General features: G+C 46.3%; 1 protein-coding gene across 3 annotated transcripts in view; it reads right to left on the bottom strand.

Moving 5' to 3' along the window:
• Positions 1-7,912: 7,912 nt before the first annotated feature.
• Positions 7,913-23,447, bottom strand: part of SPOP (speckle type BTB/POZ protein) — a 25,751-nt gene continuing 10,216 nt past the window's right edge. For 2 of the 3 annotated variants that reach the window (XM_030508606.1, XM_030508608.1), the window contains exons 2-10: positions 21,275-21,417; positions 20,705-20,826; positions 18,964-19,115; positions 18,743-18,870; positions 14,420-14,597; positions 13,895-13,950; positions 13,343-13,465; positions 9,638-9,780; positions 7,913-8,893 (exon numbers count right to left, since the gene is read on the bottom strand). In XM_030508606.1, coding sequence (XP_030364466.1) covers positions 8,749-8,893; positions 9,638-9,780; positions 13,343-13,465; positions 13,895-13,950; positions 14,420-14,597; positions 18,743-18,870; positions 18,964-19,115; positions 20,705-20,826; positions 21,275-21,352 — 1,125 coding nt within the window. In that variant the 5' untranslated portion in view covers positions 21,353-21,417 and the 3' untranslated portion in view covers positions 7,913-8,748. Of the gene's footprint in view, positions 8,894-9,637; positions 9,781-13,342; positions 13,466-13,894; positions 13,951-14,419; positions 14,598-18,742; positions 18,871-18,963; positions 19,116-20,704; positions 20,827-21,274; positions 21,795-23,447 lie in introns of those variants that run through there. The other variant, XM_030508607.1, reaches the window with a different exon arrangement.

Raw genomic sequence — 23,447 nt, 5'->3', positions numbered from 1 at the left:
ATGGGGTAAACCCCAATGGGATATGCTCCTCCTGAACGTTCCCCATGCACTCAACAGGGACACACACGACCTCCTATGCCACCTCCCAAACCCTCCATCAAGGAAAATTCCTTTATGAGCAGCAAGAAAATCCCAAATGGATCGGGGAAAAGAACAAACACGCAGGAGCAAGTCACTATGGATGCGTCTGGCTCGGTTACCACTGTCACCCTTCACAGCCACCTCACTCCAAACTACACACGCTGGGTACCTGCTTTCTTGTTGTCCCCCAAAGAGGCACCTACATCCATGTGCACAATTTCCCCTCTGGAATTTCAAAACATCCTAGTACAGGTTCATTAGGCTGAGGCTGCTGGAGGAAATGTAGAAAGACAATTAGAAACTGAATGAGGATTCCAGCAGCTTCCTTGGCTGAAGCCATCTCCTGGGCAGAGTCCTGTTCAGAGACCAGTGCTATGGGCACAGCAGCCCAAACGAGAAGGAAATCCTTCATTTCAGGCACAGGGGCTCTTAAGTTTTATGTCTTGTTCAGGAAACAACAATCCCAACAACCACACCAGTGAAGCTACGGCATCTAAAAGGAGATTCCTCAGCGGACTTGACACGCACGTGGGGCTGATGGTTAAATAAAGGAGCGCAGACAGCCCGTGGTGGAGCAGCCCAGGAGCCGACTGCGTCTGCAAATCAGCTTGAGCATCCGCTTGGTGCTTTATAAGCCTTTGGAAATTGCAGCCTGAAGACACTGATTTTAACTCTCTTCTCTTTTCTTGCCTCCAATATTAGACACCGTCCCGCTGAGACGTTATCAGATGCTGAGATACCCAGCCTGGCCTCTTTTAGTTACTACTGCCGCTGCCTACCTCCCAGTGCTTCAAAATGTTTGCAACCAGCTCATTTTCCTCAGCTATCAGAGGAAGAAACAGCTATTCTTGCACTTATTGTCAGCCCACGAGCAAGTGCTGCTTACCTTGCAGATTGGATTCTGAGCTCCTCAGCCCACTGGATGCTCTGGCACTTTGTCATGGAAAAGACAGATATTTGCTTATACCATTGGTGGCCAGCTCTGTGTTTGCAGCCTCTGTTCTAGCAAACATGAGATCTTAATTAAGGGACTTGTTGGCTTGCTGAACTCAGACAGATGGGATCTTAATTCCATTAGTATACTTTGACTACCTATTATAGTAGGGCTATAAAAAACATGGACACAAGTGCAAGGTTGTCTGAGCAGCTATCAATCCTGGCAGACACTTCCCAACGACAAGCAGTAAATGGTGGTCAGCGGTTTCTTTCTACCACCCCTTTTCCCCTAAAACCAGGTTTGGAAATCTTGCATGATCATGCAGGTTTCTTGGCTATCCTTACCCTGGATCGCTCGTTATTTGCTATGAGGGTGCTGAGGCGCTGGCACAGGGTGCCCAGAGAAGCTGTGGCTGCCCCATCCCTGGCAGTGTTCAAGGCCAGGTTGGACACAGGGGCTTGGAGCAACCTGCTCTAGTGGAAGGTGTCCCTGCCCGTGGCAGGGGGTTGGGGCTGGAGGAGATTTAAGGCCCCTCCAACCCAAACTGTTCTGTAATTCCATGATCTCTTCCCTTATGCATTGAAAAGAGCACGGTGCTGAGCAGCACGAGGTGCCAGTGCTGGGGGCAGGAGGGGAACCACGGCTGGAGGCACCGCTCAAACCAGCCATGGCTTTAAATCCACAATGTTTCATCTCTGACACTGCCAGTCCCTCCCTGTATCACCCCAGCCAGCAGAGCAGCACTGAAGAGGAGCAGTGCTGGCTCATGGGCACTGGGTAAAAGGCGTGGTTAGATTTAATTTGAGAGAACCACAACGTCAAAGAATCTATAGATGAGATTTCAAAAGCAAACCACTCATGGATAGAACAAAAACACCACTTACGTCCAACAGCCCAGCTCCATGCTAAAGCGCCCACAATAAGGACAACCTCGCAGAATTAGGTGGTTCAGAAGTCCCAGCAGCCCTGGAAAGGGATGTAGTTATTGCTGTGGTAGCAATAGAGAGGAAGGAAAAGGCCTATTTAAACATTTACTGTATGTGAAATGCCTCTTTTTTTCCCCTTGCTCGGGGGCTCCAGCACCAAGAAAGAAATCTAACTCATTAAAGAATATTTCCTAGTTCAGTTTTGGTTTCAGGCCCCAGCTGAGTGATGCTGCTCCCTAGTTCAGGGTTTGCCATCTGGCACATTGCATTAGAAATCAAAGCTGCGAGGTGGTCTGCTTTTATAATGCAGGAGAACCCGAGCTAGGAGTGACATCACCCTGGGCAGAGGAGAGTAAAGAAAAGGCATTTTAATTACACATCCTCCAGAGAGAGTCATTATTACAACCCAGAGTATCTCCTGCTCATTTATGTTGACATGTTTTACGGTGGCTGCAAGCCTTGGAGTAGCTGCAGACCCAGCAGAGCCACTGCAAAGGGCACAACAGCACGGGAACAGACTTCCCAGCACCCCACAGCCCTAAAAGCAAGCATGCAGTGAAATACTCAGGTCTCAGCTGCAGAGATACGGACACTTGGACTAGGTGATCATTGTAGGATCCTTCCAACTGAAAATCATACCATTATCGTCAAATCCCAGCCTGGTTTGGGTTGGGAGGGACCCTAAAGCTCACCCAGTTCCAACCCCTGCCACGGGCAGGGACACCTCCCACTAGAGCAGGTTGCTCCAAGCCCCTGTGTCCAACCTGGCCTTGAACACTGCCAGGGATGGGGCAGCCACAGCTTCTCTGGGCACCCTGTGCCAGCGCCTCAGCACCCTCACAAGGAAGAGCTTCTGCCTCAGAGCTCATCTCAATCTCCCCTCTGGCAGGTTAAAGCCATTCCCCTTGGCCTGTCCCTCCAGGCCCTTGTCCAAAGCCCCTCTCCAGGCTTCCTGTCAGCCAATCTCCCCAAGTCCACAAATACAGACAATATAAAGAGCAAACTTCCAGGCTGACAGCTCCCATCACTGGCTACTTCTCCTTGCCATGGGGGTGAAACCTCTGACGAGCCTCCGCCAACGGCCCGAGCTGGCTGTGAGCTGTATCTGGGCCACAGACGAACATCTCAACATCCTTGCCACTGCCACCTGCCTAAGAGGAGTGACAGAAGTTAGTGGGAAGGAAAGGAAGCGTTGACAAACTGCAATGCAGCAACGAATGACTAGTGGGAAACTCTCCTCTTAACGCAAAACAATGCAACCTAAAGCTTGTAGTCCCCTGGTAGCACTGAAATAAGGAGGTGTGGGCAGGAAAAAAGGAGCCTTCTCATTTATGAGATGAAACTATCCTAATAGTTCATACTTAACCTGCTTCATCACACCTTATCTAAGAGAAAAGAGCAGATAAAAAGCACTCCAGGTATCACATTAGACGTGGCAGCAAGGAACAGGTTTGCAACCATCCCTGAAAGGATGTTGCTCTTTAGGATGCCACACTATTCAGTATTGAGGACCAGCACAGCCACCACCCTCCGTGTCAGAACCAGATCCCTGTTTGTCAAAGTGCCTCCTCTAGGAGGTTTTACGTGCCTCAGAATGCTCAGGGATAAGCTCCACATCTGCCCGGAGCCTTCCAGGAGAAGCGCAATGCCAGTCTGAGAATGGTTTTCGCTTGGTTTCATCCCATTACTGCACTTCTGGCTATTTCAAGGCTCAGAAAGCTTCAGTAGCAGCTCGGTACAAAGAGCTGAAAGTTCTTGTCCTCAACACTGCTCCCCAGTGGCAAGAGTCAACGATTTCCTCTTCAATCCCTGCTCCGTTTCCCAATGGCAGAGCTCAAAGTCACGTTCTTGCATTCAGATTAAATGCTCCAGAGTAAGACAGGACGTCATTTCCCTTCTGGAGGGCTAGGGGGAAGTTTATTATCCACCAGCTCATTCATTTTTTGGGCCATTGATGCTTTTCAGTTATTCAGAGAGGAGCCCATCACTTGTACCTCTCCTGCCTGGGATTTTGCATAGTCTGATGGAATAACTGCAATCCTCTCTCCATCCTTTCCTGATTTACCAGCAATTAACATGTCTCCTCAAGTGATTTGAGTAATTCAGTCTTTGAGGCAAAGTCGAACACACTAAGCAGGAGCAAGACACAAAATCCAAACCCAAACTTAACCCAACACTCAGCTGAAGTTTCTTGCCTGCTCTCTACCCAACTTCAACCAGGTTTAAAGCCCACTGCTCCTGCCTTATTTAGCATCTATATCTTCCAAGAGTCTTCCAGGTGACGGCAGTTTCTTTCCCCACCTATTTCATGGGCTGATAGCTGGGTTTTTCCCTGCTGTCTCCTAGTTTCTTTCGCCTGTTTTCTTGCTGGGCAGGTCAAGCCAGCACTCACCTGCTGTTTCCTCTCCTGCTCTGCACCCATCGGCACCAGTAGCTCATTGAAAGTTAACTTTAGATGGAACACACACAAAAGAAGCTGGAATTGCCAAGGCAATATTTGCTGCAGCATGTGGCTGGAATTGCAGCCAAAGATCCAGGTGGGCAGCAGGGTCAGCAGAAAACAACCAACCCCCATAACACAAACCCCTCTATAATTAAATAGCTTTGTATTAGATTAACCAAAAAAAAGGCATTAGAAAGAAGTGAGTGAAGGAATTCTGCAACACAAGATCAATGGCAGTCATGAAAGGAAGGAAAACTGCGTGGCCTAAGCTGCCCGAACCAGATAATGATTTTAGCAAAGCCTTTTGCAAAGTAAATTGCATGGAAGTTGAGAAACCTTCTGAAAGAAGTTTAAGAGAAAAAGAAAATCTTTGGCTCCTTCAAGGAAGTGTGGGGGAAAAAAAGAAGGAGCGAGCTGGTATTGTGTGTCCTTAACAGCAGTTTGAGAACCAGAACAAAGCCAGCGAGAGTTTCAAAGCGCAGCAGCTCGCCCCACTCTGCTGTTTGTTCTGCTCATAAGCAGACAAGCTGTTTCCTTTCATCTGGAAAAACTCACACAATAAGAAAAACACCTCAAAAGAACCTGAGTCTGTAATAACAAAGCCCAAGGGGCAGCCAGAAAGAGATCTTTTTGGCCGAGAAGAAATATTTGGTGTTCGGATGTTCGGAGAGAGCCGCCGGTGTCTGGGTGTAGGGCACACGTACATCCTCCTGCTGCTGGAGGAGGTCAGGGCATGCAGGAGAGATTTTCCTTCCCTGCTCTCCTCCCCACACCCAGATGAAGGCTGCAACCCCTTTAGGTCAGCACAAAAGCGAGCAGAGGAAGCAGGAGCAAGGAGATAATAGGGAGAAGGCAGCACATGAAAGAGTGCACATAGGGATGAAACGTCTCCCTGGAGCCCCCGCGAGGAGGGGGAAGAGAAGGAACTAAAAGCCCGAGCGCGGGGTCGAACCTACATCCTGAATCCGGGCCGGTGGCGGTTCACAGGAGCTGGGAGAAGCGTCTCTCTGAAAGGTTGTTTTGATAAATATGCCATCTCCTTGTGGAATTCCAATCTCCAACTGTTCAACTGGCAGCGACAGCTCTGCAGTAACAACACATGCCACAGCTTGTGAGTTAACTTGAATTACATTTCAGATGTGGGGAGGGGAGGATGTCAGTGGGAGGTTTATGAACAGTATGCTCTAGCTCTGATGTTGTTATCACCAGATGGCTTCAGCTGTATCATTTACAATAAAAAAACAAACAACCCAAAAGGTAGATAAAAAAAGGTGAAGCAAGTTGACAAATGAATCCTAATTCACCTGCAACTGGAACAATGTGAACAAGTCACCTGCTTCGCAGAGCCCGTTTCAGACCTTCCACGACAGCCTGTTCTCACACTGCAACCTGGCTCTGCAGGAAGGGCTGGGACAGCCAAGCCCCAGAAGAGATTATTCTCCTGCAGGTATCTCCCCATCCTCCAGGGAAGGAGACTGCCAAAGCTGCATCACTTCCCTGTAAATCCCTCCCCAGAAAAGGCTGAGGCCAGGCAGCATGAACCCCCATTCCCTGCCTGCTTCCCGGGAGCCAGGGCTGCTCCTCCAACGGTTGGTCATTGCCGTCACGAGGCTCAAAGGTCTGGGTCAGGTTTGACTCCCTCAGAAACCAGCGCAGCTCCTGCAGTGTCATTGGGCATCTCAGCACCACACAGCCAACTCCTGCCATTCCCTGGCAATGAACTTTTCATGCCTGACTGCAATTAGACGCTAGAAATGCTGGGTTTGAGTTGTGACAGGGTAGTGCAGAGAATCTCATTATGACTAAATGCTTTGCTTACTTAAAAGGAAATGCACGTTAAATCCAATAGAAAGCGAATTAGTGGCATTCAAGCAGGAGATGCAATATGGGAATTTGTGAGGCACGTAAAGAGAAGGCTTTACTGTACAGAGGGTTGTGTGTTTGTGATGACAACCTTGGGGGGGGGAATACAAAAAGGGGCAGAGACCCTCTTGTGAGTCACCATCTGATAAAAACAGATTCAATAAGAGTGAATGAACAGACATGTGCTTCACCCAACGGACAAGAGGCTGGGAGTGGAAGGATGATAACAGGAAAATCAGAGACAACAGCTACCTGGTCTGTTTCCTAGACAAAACAAGAGTTATTCCCTGTAATCCATTACGTGCCCTACACCAGCAGCTTAAGATCAGCTCAATTTGCCACTGCATGTGTCATTCTAACCTCCTTGGAGGTTTGGTGCTCACGATGACACATGTGGATGGGGCTATCCTACACAGCCATCCTGCATGGCACCTTCACCTCATGGAACAGATGGTGGCTTGTACTGCTCTCCCTTCCCACATCAGGCAGAAGGAAGGATCACAGGTCACAGAATCATGGAATAGTCAGGGTTGGAAAGGACCTGAAGATCATCCAGTTCCAAGCCGCTGCTATGGACAGAGACCGTGCCACCCAAGGCTCCGTCCAGCCTGGCCTTGAACACTGCCAGGGATGGGGCAGCCACAGCTCCTCTGGGCACCCTGTGCCAGCGCCTCAGCACCCTCACAGGGAACAACTTCTGCCTTATACCCAACCTGAACTTCCCCTGTTCCAGTTTGAACCCATCACCCCTTGTCCTATCGCTCCAGTCCCTGATGAAGGTCCCTCTCCAGCATCCTTGTAGCCCCCTTCAGACACTGGAAGCTGCTCTGAGGTCTCCGCGCAGCTTCTCTTCTCCAGGTTCAACAGCCCCGATGTTCTCAGCCTGGCTCCGTACGGGAGAAGCTCCAGCCCCTGAGCATCCTCGTGGCCTCCTCTGGACTTGCTCCAACAGCTCCATGTCCTCCTTATGTTGAGGACACCAGAACTGCACACAGTGCTGCAAATGGGGTCTCACGAGAGCAGAGGGGCAGGATCACCCGCCTCGATCTGCTGGTCACGCTTCTTTTGATGATGCAGCCCAGTATATGGTCAGCTTCACACAGCTACTATGAAAACCAACACTCCCTCGTGTATGGGTAGTACCTGTCATGAGAACTAGCACAGGTTTGGACTGCAATTCTGTGTGCAACATTCCTTCCTAAATCCCACCTGAGTTCCAGGAGCAGCGTTGGCACTATCAGTTCATGGCAGCAGAGTGAACCGGAACCTTTTGAGAGCTGGATTTCGAGTGGGAAGGAATAAAGAGACCACAGGTACCACACAGTACAAAATAGTCATTATTTATATTTTCCAAAAGAAAACAAAAAAAACAAAAAAACCAACAAAAAAGTTACCAGCTATTTTGAAAGTTCTTCCCTGTAAGAAGAGTGACTAATAGAAAGGAACAGGACTGGCTCCTATACAGTCAGCAAGTCAGGTACAAACAGTTGTTAAGAATCATGTAGCAACTCAGGACAGGGACTCTCGACGCAGCGTTCATCAACAATAAAATTTATCTTTTTTCTTTTGTTTTTTTTTTTGCTCCTTTTTTGTAGAAAAAAAAAGGGGGGGGGGGGGGAGGGAGGGAGGGAGGGAGGGGGAGGGAAATAAAGCAGGGAAAAATGCCAAAAACATTTCCCACAATATCTAAAACCAGGAACCGTTGTTCTCGTCAGACAGCACGCTCCACAGCCAGGAGTTTCTATAGTCCTTTCAAACCAAGCCTTGCCCAAAGGCTGCCTTCAGGCTCTCACCCCCGCCAGAACACACAGCCCTTCGCTGTCCCCTTCACCTCAACCTGCCTATAAAAGGGGGAGGGGGGGTTCTTGGGTTTTGTTTTTTTGCAATTAACATACAAGTGCTACTAACAGAGAAACTGATCTTGTTGCTGGATGGCAATAAGGAGTTACACAAATGTCCAGTTTTTAGCTCAGCTGGAAGGACTTAAATTCTCTTTGTTTTGTTTTGATATAAATACTACTGGAGCTCCCATCAGGTCTTTCCTTTCCAGAACCTCCCTGGGAATTCTTTTTAACCCTCCAATGCTCTCCAAAGCTAAAATGTCCTCTTGCTCCAGGCATCTGACGATTCGTTCTGTGCTGCCAGACGCAGAGACGTTGTTTTGCCCAGGACCTCTGCTGGGTTATTGTGACTTGGGTTGGTGCCTAAACCGAACCCTGGACTTAATTGACTCAGCCAAGTCGAAGGGAACACACAGACGATGCAGCGACAGGGATTCGTTAGGTTGAACAGCCCCAGAGCCCCAGGCCCACCCTCCCCCCTCTCCCCAAGTTACTTGGTGCTGTTTTAAAAAGTCTGGGTGTCACGAAGCAGTCTCTTCCCCCCAACAACAGAGTAAAAGCTCCACAGATTTCGCTGTCTACCTGGTGGTCAAGGTTACAGCAGCAACGGATGATGCTGCTTCCAGAAAAACATGGGGTGGTGTGACAAAGACGACTTTAGGATTGCTTCAGTCGCTTACGTGGGGGTCCCAGAAAGGGACACTGTGCAGAGGCCAGAGAGCGATATGCCTCAGCCACCAAATGGGGATGTGACACTACCATAGACTTCCAGCCTGATGTCTCCATGACGTCAGAAGCATGACTAGAAAGAAGAGAGAAGAAATCTAAGTTATCAACTGGGGATAAAAAGGATTCACTCAATAGGTTCTTTCCACATGCCTGAGAAACCTCACGCTTTTAGTGTACTGGTTTAGGGTCACCCTGCAGTATGTTAGGCATCTTTCGTGGAAGAGTGCAAGCTCTGGCTCTGCTGGCACAGCTCTATACTGGACAGGCCTTCAACTGAAGGATGAAAAGCTCAAACAGACATGATCCCAGGTGGAGGACAGCAGGAACACAATGCTCATCCACTCTGACAACTCAGCACAGAAGTATTTTAAAGCAATCGACAGCACTGAGAAAAAACGCATGAACTGCCAAATGAGATTAAAAACGTTTCCAGACATCAAAGTGGTCGGTAGTCATTTTACGCCTACTGAAAAGGGTCTTTCTATTATGAGCTGCAAGTAGTCCCTCAACATCAGGAACTACCTGATATTCTACTGCCTAAAAGTGCTTGTGATCTTAGGAAGAGATCCATAATAGCTCACAGAGACAGTCCTGCTGTACACTCTGAACAGTCCCAGCAGGACAAGACTAATTTGCCTTTAGGGCAATGCCACGTCTGAGATGCCAGATAAATGCAGGACCACAATGGGGAACTATAAAAGAGAAATAAGAGAGGAGAATTTCCCCTGCATGTGACAGTTCCCAGTTGTGAGCCCTATTGCTAATAAACAACACTTCCCTCCAGATTTATTGCATCCTGGACCACAAGTAAACTCACTAGTTAATGAAGTCCACAGCTTGAGTTTTCAGTTGATCAGCACTATGTAGGTCAGCTAGAATGAGGATCTCAGCTGCATTTTCCACAGACAGGTTACTGCACAGGGCGTCCTCACACATCACCTTCAGACGTTCTAGAGCATACTGCAAAATACAAGCCAAGGTACAGTCACAAAGGAGAACACATCTAATCAGGCCTGATGTGAAGCTTTACTCGTGCTCCTTCATCCTTCAGTAACAAACTACTCTATTATGCTGACCAGAGCAATACTATATACATCTGCTGTATACACTGCTATATACGTCTGCACTGTACTCAAAGAAATAGTGACCAGCAACAAAAAAAGGGATAAAGAGCAGAATCATGATGTGCCCACCCTGAGGAAAGCAATGGAGAGGAAACATACCCACCATAACTCAGCCCGGCCTCCTTGTGTTACAGGCTTAGTGGTGCTGTGTTCATGCTTTGAAATGGGAGTTTCAGGTCACCTGTAGTACTTACTATCTCAGTTACTTCAAGGCACAGAATGCTAAAGGCGAATCTTTACTCTCACTCTACTACTACATGACAGGATTACTCAGGTTCAGTGGGAAGACCTATCCGACAGTGAATGCTCCATAGGTGTTCCAGGGATGTTTAGGCAGTTTTCACTCCATTTCTTTGCCATTAATGATCTGCACATTAAGATCAGCCTTGCACAAGCACATGCTACTAGTTTAATACTCCAACGTTAACCAAATGCCCCTGATTTCTTGTGGTTGTCCAGTTGGAAGCAAAATAATCACAGCCTGTCTGTAATGCCCTGGCAAAAGCTCTTTTTTCTAACTTCACATTCTCAATCTAAGAGTTTCTACCCTTCAATTGTGCATTTGCCTCAAGATTTTTTAGATCCACAAGGTTGGGCCACCTCAGTGGTTTGGGAAATTCAAAGGATATGCTTAGCAGAAGAATGCTGTCTAATAAATTCCACACTCCACTTGCTGCAGCACTTCAGTCAGTATTAAGACATGCCAAGAGTCTCCAAAGCATCACAGTGGTCTTGGACAGCCTTCAAAAAGGTCAATACTTAGAAAGCTGCTAAGCCACTTGTTACCAAGACACTAAACCCAAGCCCCAAACCTCAGTCTTGTAGAATATCATAGCTGGGAAGTGCAAGATACTTGTGAAACTCTTGGCATGTGTGAGCTGATTCTGGGGTTTGCAGCTCTCTGGATGAAAGAAACAAAGAGTATTTTGAGTAATTCTGAATATTCTAGATCCCATGATTACATTCCACAGACACTATAAGAGTAGTCAATTCTAACGCAGTTCTTAGATGAGTAACAACATTAGCACTACATAAGTTGTCCTAAAGATTAAACACAGTTAAGACTTCAGGTTATGATTTCAAACTGAGTGACATTTCTATATCACAAAGAAAACTCTTTCAGATTCATTCATGTGACAGAGAACTGCATTTGAGAGCATCCCTCATAGTGTTTATGAGGCTTTTCCGGACAACTCTGAGGTGATATTCTTCAGGATGTGAGGCCACAGTTGGAAGAGATGCTGGATTTATCAGGACTGCTCTGTCAACCTGACCAGAGAGCTGGTACCAAGCTCATTTGCCTGATGCTGGGAGCGCTGCCATCTGATAAACTCTATTACTAGAAATGGATTTTATATTCTGATGGAGATTCTCATCCCATCCGGATTAAATTTAGCTGCCTAATTTTAGATGCTAAGAACAGTTTTTCCACTGAAGACTCTATGATAACAACTGCTTCAATTGAGGCATGGCACTCATAACCAGGACAGTTTTATATCCACCCCCCCCCCCCAGAACATCCCAGAAGGCAAATGAAATTTACTGACTTCATCTATATCAATAACTAAATCAGTTTCAAATGAGGGGCAAGCCATGAGTTCATATTATTGTCTGTCAGTAGCTTAAACCAGCAGCAAACAAAGGTAAAAGCATTCCTTTGGTCAACTGAATATTCTCCTTCAGGCATGTACAACTTTTATGTGGATTTTCACTACAAATAGCTCAGCTTCTAATTACACAGTTGGGCAAAAGTTGCCATTCTGGTCTCTCAGGTACCCAGATTCCCCCCTTTCTTAATTACACTTTAAAAGAACACCCTACCTAATAGTGTACTTACCCAAGAGGCTGAAATAGTATCTCCTGGGCTGAGGAGATGGGCCTTGTTTTGGTTTTGGTCTAATTACATCTTTGCCCCCAAGAGACAGGAGGAACTCAGAAGAAGCTGTTTCAGTCTCTTGAGCAAATATGAGATGGTTTATGTGCTTTCATGAAAGATGTTTTATTTCTGCTTTTAAAAGACACCCAATGAGTTTAAAAGGGGGGAAAAAAAACCCCAACCCTACACTTAACTTTCAGTTCAGAAAGTTAAAGCCTACTCCGTCCTTAACGTACTGCTTCTTACTTCCACTTGTCTCAGTTAAAGATGGTATGTGAGCTCTCAATCAATGCTCTTTAAATACTGAATAAAATATGTGGCAATGATTATAATCAAGCAGAGAATCTCCTTTCCCACTTTCACTCTAGTTGCAGTGGCCTAATCATGGCATATGAAGCATTTCACCTCTCAAATCAGCATTTTTGATGGAGCCCAGGTCCGCAGTGACAGGGAATTTGATGGCCATGTGGTGGTTGCGTGGAACAAGGTTACATGCATCCACATCTTCAAATCCACCACCCTAACTGGCACCCACAAGAGAATCCAAGGACTGAAGAAGCATGGAGACTGAACTACGGTCTCACCCCTAGAGGTGGTCCCTCCAGGTCAGAGTTGAGGCACATTGGCAGGGCAGTGTGGAGAATCTTGCACTGCTGCTACCCGTGCTGAACCTGTTCCATGGATAAAGTCAGGGCTTTAGTCTCCAGTGCTGTCAAACTGGCCTCTTTCACCAGCACTAAGTTCACTTTTAAGAGAAAAAAAAAAAAAAAAAAAAGAAAAAGGAAATACAGTTTTGGTTATATATTAGGAATTTCCAGTGGTTAAGACAGCTCACTGGCCAGCAGAGCACTCTCTTCTGTCCTTGGGGCTGCAAAGGGAAGGAGGCAGCGGCTGCCTGGCTGGCAAGGCCACAGCACTGCTACATGGGGACTACCAGCAGCCTTCCAGTCACACCATTCCCAACAGCTTCCCGGCAAGGACCCTGCAAAACCACAGCTGGGTTAGGCAATAGGGCTTCCTCCAGTGCACCCCTTCTCGCCAGTAACAGCAGGGACTGCCACTGCAAGAGGAAAACACGCACAGGACCTTCCCACTCTTGGCTATCCATCACACTTCAGAGCATCTCCTGAAGGTGCAGCTAGCAGGCAGAGCAGAAGGAGAAGCAGGCCCTGTTTGCCAAGACAGAACCCGACTTTGGAGATTTGGGAATAATCACACTAAAAAGATATCACCAGGTTCACAGTGCCACTTTCTTCTCATCCCCAGCTCTTATGCTAGGTCATGCTGAATACAGACATGCTCTGAAATGTCAAGAAAATGCTTAAAAAGGAGGAACAGAAATTCCTGACTGTTATATGTTAAGATATGTATCTATACAGCTATAGGTATTTTATATATATAGCCTATACCACATCCAGGTTTACCTATAAGCCACACCCTGCAGCAATCTCCAAGGAGCACTGTGTAAAGCAAGGCACGTGGCATTCCTGGTTCTCTGAACACTCCTAAATCCCAACTGTACCTTGTCAGCAGCTGCCAGCAAGTCATCAGCCATTTTGTCCAGATTTGGTGCCTTCCCCGTGTAAATAAAGCACATCATTTCCTTAAAAACTTCGGGCTCCACATCATTGATCTCCACACGATTCTGTAGCAGAATAAAGGGAGCTTATTAAGATCCTGACAAGAAGCAAAAGGCTTCCTTCCACCCAAGCTCTTCCAGCATTCAGAAATGTCCAAGCTATTGAGAATGTGTGCTAATTGCAAAACAAGAAGGAAAAAACCCATGTGGCTGGAGTAAGAAAACCTCTTAAGTTGTATTTCACATTCTCTCCTTCTCCCTATCCCATCCCAGACTCTTTCCCCATGAGTAACAAAGGGAACAACTGCCTCTTGATCCCTTTCTTCCTCCCTTGAGGACAACTGAAGCAGAGACCTGCATCTGATGTGAGAAAACCAGTTAAAAGGTGACAACAGTCACAAACACCACCTAAGTTAGATGTGACCAGTGATGCTAACAGCTGCCTAGAGAGCTATTCATCTGGGCAAAGAAGTTCTCCCTCCTTCAGCAACTTACCTTTTTACTCTCTTCCATCTCATGTTCAAACATGGCACTGAAGACCGGGGAACGCGCTACACAGGTGAGGAGAAGAAACCTCAGTTAGATACAACTGGTACAGAAGTTCAGGGTTTGACATCAAGTAATGTGGCTGACGTAGCTTCAAACTGGCTGTGGGAGGATTTATTACGTCCTTTCCACCAAGGCTGAAGAGTACATGGGTGGTAAGGAATGTTTCTTGAGTTTGTAAGGAAGTATTCCTCTGGAAATGGGCTGACTTCTCCTTACAAATGCTTTAGGAATACATTACAGTACACTACAGCCACAAAAGAACCCTCTTCCCATCCTCCCCATAGAGGCAAATAAAACTGGAGTACAATTTCTTCTCTACCTGTAAGAGTTCACAAGACTGTCTTGTACTACAGCTCTGGAGTTAAAAGAGCTGCAGAAGCCTCCTTTAAAGGTAAAGCAACTCAGAAACAAGCATTTGCCATCAGGTTGTTGTCTCCTAGTCCACAAAGACCCACCCAATTCAATACCAACCTGCTAGTATGGCTTTGTGAGCCTGGAACTCCTGGCCTGCCACGCACAGGCAGCAGTCAGTGAAGCGTGAGTTCTCCCAGAGCCCTCCCAGCTCATCTGCCAAGCGGCACTCGGGCACCTTCACCATGTTCATGGTGTTCTGGCCAGAGATGTTGACAGAGTCCTGTACCACGCTCACCTGGAGGGGAGAGGAAAGCAAACAACTCCCAAAACTCAAACATACAGCTGTAAAAACCGATCTCCCTACAGGAAGCTTTTGTTTCCAGGGCAGGTGAAGGGAAAGGCAAAGCCAAACCCCCATCTCTCAAGCAGAATCACTGTGTGGTTAAAAATGTCTCTATTTTTAAAGGCATCTTTTTTACCCTGCCTAAAGCCTGTTCTCTGCTCCTTCAGAGTGTCCATCTCCAGTTCTAAATCACGCCAGCAGATGGTCTTCTCAATCCCAAACTATCAGCACTTCTATGTGAATTCATTGTAACTTCATTAGATGGTTTCCTAAGGAAGTGGAACCTTATTCTTCTGCTTTTACAGACATCACACCTGACCTAGTTTTTACCTTCTATCAACACTCTTAAACCCTCCCCAATCAATAATGCAATATAGACAGCACGGCAAATGAAAATGAAGCATACACAGAGCTTCTATAACCAAGCACTGCATCCACACATGTATGCAGGGCAGTGCCTGACTCCTCTTGCTGCTTCTGGTTCTAAATTGCTTAAAGTTCAACACTTCCATCACGTTATGAAATGCACTTTAAAAGAAACAGTAAGCTTTAAAAAAAGCTGCTTTGTGTCAAGGAATCTGGAAGCTTTGGGGAAGGCAGATTCCTTATCACCTGCTCTAAAGCACACAGGGTTAGGCAGGGACCATCCATGCTGGCTGATGAGTAACCTACCAAAGGGAACCGTTAAAAGCCGGTTCAGCACTAAACCACCCTGGTTAAACACAGGGTAAATCATAACCTTCTGCAGCAGACTCCAGTTAGGAGAGATCACAGTGACTAACACTACCCTGCTCTAACAAACAGGAAAGGAAGAAGGGGACTGACAGGGAAGCTACGTGAGACCATTTCCTGGATGTTCTGTCAAGTCCAAGTTAAATTTCACTTCTGTTACTAACCAATGGCCAAAAAAGAACAAGGGTCAGCAAAGGAAGCTTCACAGTTATGCAAAAGAGTGAATGATGACTCTCAGAAGTATCTCCTGAGGAAAAAACCAGACCCCACCTCCTGCCAAACCTCCAGTGGCTTTCTGATGGCAGCCACAGTTGAACAGCCAAACCCAAACACGTAGCAGATGCTGTCTGCCAAAGGACACTCACGATTAGCCAGAGCTGAATCATATGACCTGACTGCTTTGGGTTGGAAGGAAGGGACCTTAAAGATCATCTCGTTCCAACCCCTTGCCAAATATGAGGAAACTAATGTTCTTCATCATGAATTTGACAGCTACATCATGGTTATACCCTGTGCCATCCAGACAAGCAACATGGACTTAATGATGGTTGAAAACTGCTCAGATTCATTCAAAGGAATTCCAAGCTGCAGATCCCTTGCTGGAATCCAACACTGATTACAGACCAGCCGAAAAACCACTTGCTAGCTGTGTCTCAAATCAACAAATAAATCCTCTTCATAGATGACAGAAAGTCAATTCCTGGCATGAAAATCTATTTCATGGCCTTTTACATAAGGAGTTGAGAGATTCCAAGTGGTGATCAGCCTTAGAGGTCAAAACAGGCAAGGTTCTGCTCAAGGTGTTTTCAACATCTCTGCAAGGGCAGCACTGCTACCGAGCTCAGAAGAGAGCTGTTACTGTAACTTTGGGAACACCATTCTTTGTGGAGCTTTACCAGAAGGATATTTGCCTCTGATGTTAGAAGAGAATTGAAACAGCAAAGAGTGATGCAGTTGGGATATGAACAATCAACCCCACCTGCAAAACAGCACTTGAGAAATCCCCCAACTGACAACTAAGTGAGGTCAGATGTGAAACACTTGACAAGAAACATCATTCTCTGCCCTAACGGCGTCTGCAGCAAGACATCATCTGTGTTCAGCACCAGACATGAGCAGAGAGGAAAAGACCTTTTCCCTTGAATAATGCAATGAGAAGGTGCAGCAATGACAACCTGCTGGTCTCCAGAAAACTCCCAACATATCCCCACCTAACAAACAGCAAGTATTGCTGACTCCTTGGAGAGCTGCTACATGCACAACATGCTTGCTGGAAGTACAGATGTGAGCAGCATCACTTGGCACCTGTGGCCAGCAGGGAAGCATTAGGAGAGCATATGGCACACTGGTTTACATGCTAAGAGACTTGTAAGCTCAGGAAGGAGAAGGGCAAAAAATAGAAAGAAAGAGTGAGGGGAATAAAACCCCAAAATGAAGCTGGTGAAAGCTGTCGCCAAACTGTTTCCAGACAGCAAAACCTTCCCCTCTGATATCACTAAACTTCAGCTTTCTTACACGCTTGAGTGGAGAACAAACTGAAAGAGAAAACAGAAGATATCAAGGCCAGGTGAAGGCAGCAGCAAGTTCTCTCTTCATCCAGAACAAACAAAACCACCGAGCTGCAGCTTTTAAAGGAGTAAAGAGGGAAGTTGACTTGAATTAGTACCAGTTGCCAAGACTACTGGTGGAGCTCAGGTTTAGCTACACTGCACCTTGCAAATTCCCTCCTCAGACATTCATTTTGGAGTTTCACCCCACAACTGAAAGTTTTCTGGCTCTTTCATCATGGAGGAGCAACTGCCAGACCTACAGAGGTGTCAGCCAAGACACTGTCCTCCTCCCATACTCATAGAATGGTTTGGGTTGGAAAGGACCTTAAGATCATCCAGTTCCACCCCCCTGCCACGGGCAGGGACACCTTCCACTAGAGCAGGTTGCTCCAAGCCCCTGTGTCCAACCTGGCCTTGAACACTGCCAGGGATGAGGCAGCCACAGCTTCTCTGGGCACCCTGTGCCAGTGCCTCAGCACCCTCACAGGGAAGAGCTTCTGCCTTACGTCCAACCTGAACTTCCCCAGTTTCAGCTTGAACCCATCACCCCTTTTCCTGTCACTGCAGTCCCTGATGAAGGTCCCTCTCCAGCATCCTTGTAGCCCCCTTCAGACACTGGAAGCTGCTCTGAGGTCTCCGCGCAGCTTCTCTTCTCCAGGCTCAACAGCCCCAATGTTCTCAGCCTGTCTCCATGCAGGAGCTGCTCTGGCCCCTGCTCATCCTCGTGGCCTCCTCTGGACTTGCTCCAACAGCTCCATGTCCTTACACTGAGAACACCAGAAGCACACACAGTGCTGCAAGTGGGGTCTGACGAGAGCAGAGTAGAGGGGCAGGATCAAGTGTTAAAGGAAGGGCTCTCTCCATGACAGTAATTATTTATGCTACTGATCCTTTAGGAGAAGTTAAACATGTGAATGCTTATGATGGCCACGCAAAACTGGAAGGAAAACCCAAACAACAAACTCAAGCCAGAAAACCCTCCAAAAACCCCCAACTGTTGAACAGCTCTGAAGCATTTCCTTCCCTCCTGAAAGAATACACAGCAAAAGAAAAGACTCCCACAAAAAACAACACTGCAGGAGATCCAAAGAGAGAACAACTTGTTCTACCTGTATTCTGGCAAAAAACACAGCTACAGGAGGTATTCTGCAGTTAAAAAGACAATAGAAGTGAAGGCAGCAGAAGCTCTGAAGACCCTGGAGGGTTTCAATTTGCTCATTTGAAACTTAAATATCCAGTTGTAGAAATAACTGCATCTTTGTCTGAAATTAGTACTATTGAAATCATCATTTCGTAAGCAGTTGAGAGAAAAATACAAACACAATGAAGAGAAAATTGTGGTTCCTACAAAATTCCTTTTTCTTCTGTTTTTCCTGTTGTTGGCTGAACAGACATACTTAGGAAAAGAAAGAAAACTCTATTCAGCAGGCAAGTAATAGGCAGGCCAGTTGCCACCACAGAGCTAGTGCTGGTTATTATCCCAAGTGAGTTTCAACTTAAAGAGTACAAACAGATGGACGATAACACTAAACCACAAGTGAAATGATAATCAAACACGTTTCATTCCCATCATCATCTCAGGTAAAAAGCCCAATCTAAAGTAACACACAAATGCATGGGAGCAAACCACGATGAATCACAGCCAGAAGCAGCCACCAGCCACACACGTGCCCAAATAAAACCTAAGTGCCATAAACCCAGCCAGGATCTCTCCTGACACCTCTGCCTCTGTAAGAGCAAGGATGAAAAGAATCAGGTCACATCTCCCTTCAGCTAATGGAAGTGCTGTTCTTTCAGCGGCACAGGAAGACTTACCTCACAGAAGAGAGTGAGTTTGTCATCTGGAAGAAGTCCATTGGCCTCATCCAAAAGAAAGTCTCTTCTAATGAATTTTTTGAACCCCCAGTCCTTGCCTTGTACAAATCGATAGGCTCGCTGGCTCTCTGAAAGAGAGAGATGGTGCTTCAGACACTTGCTTCATCAAACAGCAAACGACAACCTGACCCCAGCACACAAGACAAGAGGATTTTACCCACCCATTGCTTTTGTCTCTTCTCCTTTAGCATTCAGGATGGAGAATTTGAACTTGGCTCGAACTTCACTTTTGGGACAGCTCACCAGCAGCAGATAGAGGGATAGATAATCTTTACTTTCTTCATCCAAGCCTTTGGGGTTCACACGTAAACACCTGTAAAAGCAGGGATGTGAATGAGATGTCAGGGCCAGGGGCTGGCAGGTCATTCACAGCCTTCAAAGAAAGAGCACTGCAGAGTCTTCACCATCAAATGCACAATAAATCAGTCCTGTTTGACAGCCACACTGTCATAATAGATGGATAAATAGAGTGGAACTGCACATTGCACTCAGCCTCATGCTACATCTCCAAGACAGGTAATAATATACAGGCAGTAACTATGGGCAAAGCAACAAAACACAGGGGGAAAGAAGAAGGAGTTTAAATGGTTTAAATTACTAAAAAGAACCCTGGATGTCAATTTGCACAAAAGGAAAGTGAAAGAAATAGTCAAATGGAAGCAATGCATTTGAAAAGCGCAACAAATCCAGAGAAATGATTGGTAAAAATTCCACTGGAAGCAACTGAAAGGAAAAATGGGGTTCTGGAAGGCTGGTAGTTTCACAAACACTATAGTACTAGGGCAAAAAAGAGACTATTCCTGTGTGAAGAAAATGTAAGTGTAGGAAGAGGTTTAACCCATAAGCACTTCCATGACCTAAAACTTGCTACAGAATCTTACCAAAAGCAAGATCTAGGCCAAATGACCAACAGCTCAAAGACAAAAAAGCAGAAAGATCTAGACCCTGAGTGAGATCTGCCCTGCAAAGGTTGTAAAGGTAAAGTAATGTAATAGCAAAGAGCAGCCCAAGGAAAGCACAGGGCTGCCACCCAAAGGAAGGGAACACAAACTGTATCACAGACACAAGTTATTACTGTAATGATCACAAACCAATTTTCTAACAATATCCAATTTGTTAGCCACAAAGTAAGTCCATGGCATAGTTCTTCTATTTTACTATGTTTTAATTTTACATGTCGTTTCATTGTATTTATCTTTTTGTTACCAATGAAGTGTATAAAGAAACGGAGTCAGGAGAACTCAAGGAAGGTAGGAAAAGTTCTAAAGGAAAGGGAAAGGGCAAAAAGAATGTCAGCTTTAAGAAGCAGAAACTCCTGGGCAGAAGGAGTTACAGAACATTGCTACTTCCATCACCTCTTTTAAGTCTCCAAATCCCAAAAAAGCTGCCATGAAGAGGAAGGGAATGCAGTAGCAACAGTCTTCTATTGCAGGATTTAGAGTGCAGGCAAAAATTACCTTTTCAACAACATAGAGTATTAGGGACTGGAAATGGGAGGCTGCAACAGAGCTTGAACACAGTGGCTGTGGACTCTCACTGCTCTGTAAGAACTCAGTCCAAAAAAACCCCCAAATTAAGACATTACTAATCCTCCACAGCACGTCTCAGCTTCAAGGCAGGACGTAGTCTCCCTTCCAGCCATGGGTTTCCATTAGTGCTGAGGGTTTCCATGAGCAAACACTGCAAACAGCAGTTGTTTTGTGTGCCTGAACACTATGCTGAAGCAACAGCAGCTTCTCTGTGCACACACTGTACACTCAAGGAAGGAAGAGCCCATTTGTGCAGTACAAATACTTTCTTCTGTATTTATAGATATATTGTATAGATTTTGCTCTGTTCTAGAACCCCAAATGCTTTCACACAGTTGTACAACAGGGTGAACCTCTCTGCTCTATTCCTTACCATTTGAGTTTATCATTGGCTCCAGATGAAAAGGTTGAGCTTTTGATGACCTCACCCATTTCTTCTCGGCAGAAGCTAAAGTTGTTTATGGTCCACATGTAGGAAAACTTCACTACCTTGATCTTAAAACAGAGGAGAAGAGGTGGTTTAGGGTCATGCTCATTCACCCTGTCCATCTTAAAGGCAAAAACTGAAAAGCTGGAAGTTTTACTGAGTCATTTGCATGACAAATAACCCCCAAGCACAAGCGAACAGAGGCAGCTGGACCACTCCAACCCCTCCAACAGCCTCCCACAAAGATCTCCTTGCCGAGTGCAGAGGACAACAGTCCACCGTTGCCTGGAGAATCATGGAATCATAGAATAGTCTGCACTGGAAGGGACCTTCAAAGCTCATTTAGTCCAACCCCCTGCAATGAGCAGAGACATCTTCAGCTAGATCAGGTTGCTCCAAGCCCTGTACAAGCTGGCCTTGAACACTGCCAGACTGGAAACTTGGTTTGAATCATTTCTTAACCACAGGGTTCTAATCGTGTTGTGTGAAGAACATCTCAGCCAGGCGGGGACTTACCTGAGTGTAGCACCAGCTTTCTGCTACAGGTCCACTCGACATTTCTGCCGGAGGGGGAGGACTCGGCACTCTTGACATCGCCAGTTTGAAGATTCAACAGGATTTCACCACTCAGCAGAAGAAATGCAGAACTGAGCTTCACTCTGCCAGCCCCAGCAAGAGAGAAAAGGAAAACAATTAAAGCCTGAAGAGAAAAACCCAAACCAACCTTCAGGAGCGCTGGTAAATCCCATGGGACACACGTTGAAGCCATCAGCGTGCTTTCTCCCTTCCCCCTTCAAAATGTGTTGTTCTATTTAAACATTCCCAAGTGTTGCCATATGTTTTCTGGAGAGGGGATATACCACCTCCACTCATTCTTTCAATATGCAGCTCCTTCCAGGAATAAGCCCAGCATATCATTTGCTTTAAGGAGTCCAAGACTCCCACTTGACTCTGCATTTAGTACTTTACTCTGAGGCCACCGTTCCAACTCACTACTTACTCCCTGTTTTCATTCTGAGAGACTCAGACTATCAGAGATCAGACCTGACAAAGTTCTTCACCTGAAAGAGCCACACGTAGCAACATGCAACCCAAGCTCAACAGCAAAACGAAGCCCTAGGTTCAGTGACTCCACATCAGCACAATGATTTCTTCTGGCTTAAACCTTCTCCTGAAACCCTGCTACTAGGGAATGCGTTGGGAATGATTTCTCTGCTTCCAAGCGAGTCCCTTTGGCCAGAGGGAAATCCTCACTGCCTCTATATGTTAGTTCCAAACTTCTAAATGCCAAGTCAAACTGTGGTCTGCAAACAGCATAAGGAGTGTATTCAGGTGCAACACACCTGAATGAATACACAGGCACAAGGGATAAAACAGGCACCAGAAAGGAGGCTTTAAACCAAGCCAGAATAACCAGCCCACATCCAACTTCCAAGTCCTGATCTCTAAGGCAGATACAAGCCCCATCTTCAACGATGATTCCTAAGATTCCTAACCCTGGCAGCTATAAAAGCACATCACATGCCTTACACAGTTCAGCCTCCTGCTGAACACTTGCTGTATTGGTATTTATGTGCCTTCCTTTTGCTGCACAGGACAGCCAGTGAACCACAAGAACCTCACTGCTGCCAGTTCTGTCCTCAAAAGGGTTTAAAGAAAGGGTGAGTAAAAGCCATAAAATGGTTATCTTGCAACACAACCTGCTTTAAACACCAAGGCTGATATTGAGGTTCCTTGGGGGAGAAAGCTAAAGCACAGGCTCATGCTCTGGAGGAAGGCATTAGAAGAGTCATTACCAGTTGAAAGGAAATGGTGGAAAGCATGGAGAATACATACCTCAAACCCCCACACCTCAGAGCAGGAGAATGTTCCCATTAAGCACATCAACATAAATGCACATAATTCCCCCCCTCCCAAGATAATTTGGAGTGTTTAAGTGCAGTTGCAAGGCTGGTCTGGAGCTGGATGCAGACCAGACCTCTCCCAAGCAAAGCTCACACCAGTCTATGGCCGGGTTTGGGTTCTATGCCTCTTCCCAAAGCACCTGGAAATAGCAGTACACAGGCATTAGCTAACTGTAAAAACCAAAAGGGGGGGTTATTAGGCTGCATTTCCTTTGCAAGAGCATAAGTGAGCTCATGGCAATGCTGAAGAAGAGACACTGGCTATCGGGAGGTTCCAAAGAAGTGGTGCACCCTGCAGAGGGAAAGGTATTTCCTGGAGCAAAGCTCAGGGGCAAACAGCAAGTGGGTAACATGTGAAGTGCAGAGGCCCAGCCCTGATGGAAATGGAGAGCTCTCCCATCAAACTGCTTCCCAAACTTCCTGCGTTTGCAGGTGGAATGAGGGGGATCAAAAGACAGGGACATCAATCTGCACTTGAGGCACTTGCTGCAGGTTTTATTACTTGAAACTTAAAATTACCCCAATTCTTCTAAAGAAAGTCAGTTCTACCACTCTGTGTCATTCAAATGAAGCCAAACTTGGCAGACACTACTTCTGAATACTCAGCGAACTGCCCTTCCACGGGCAACGTTCAGTCTTGCCTCCAAGACCATCATTGCTTCATTGTCTCCAGACACAGTGAAGCGTCTCCAGGGTCTTTCTGGGACAGATAAAACCTGGAATTCCAGCACAAGCAGCAAAACTCACTTCCTCCTCTCCATGGCTGGGGGAATGCTGCCTTTTTG

This window comes from Strigops habroptila, chromosome 19, assembly GCF_004027225.2.
Source record: "Strigops habroptila isolate Jane chromosome 19, bStrHab1.2.pri, whole genome shotgun sequence".
Lineage (NCBI taxonomy): Eukaryota > Metazoa > Chordata > Aves > Psittaciformes > Psittacidae > Strigops > Strigops habroptila.
This window is presented reverse-complemented; position numbering and strand designations above follow the sequence as displayed.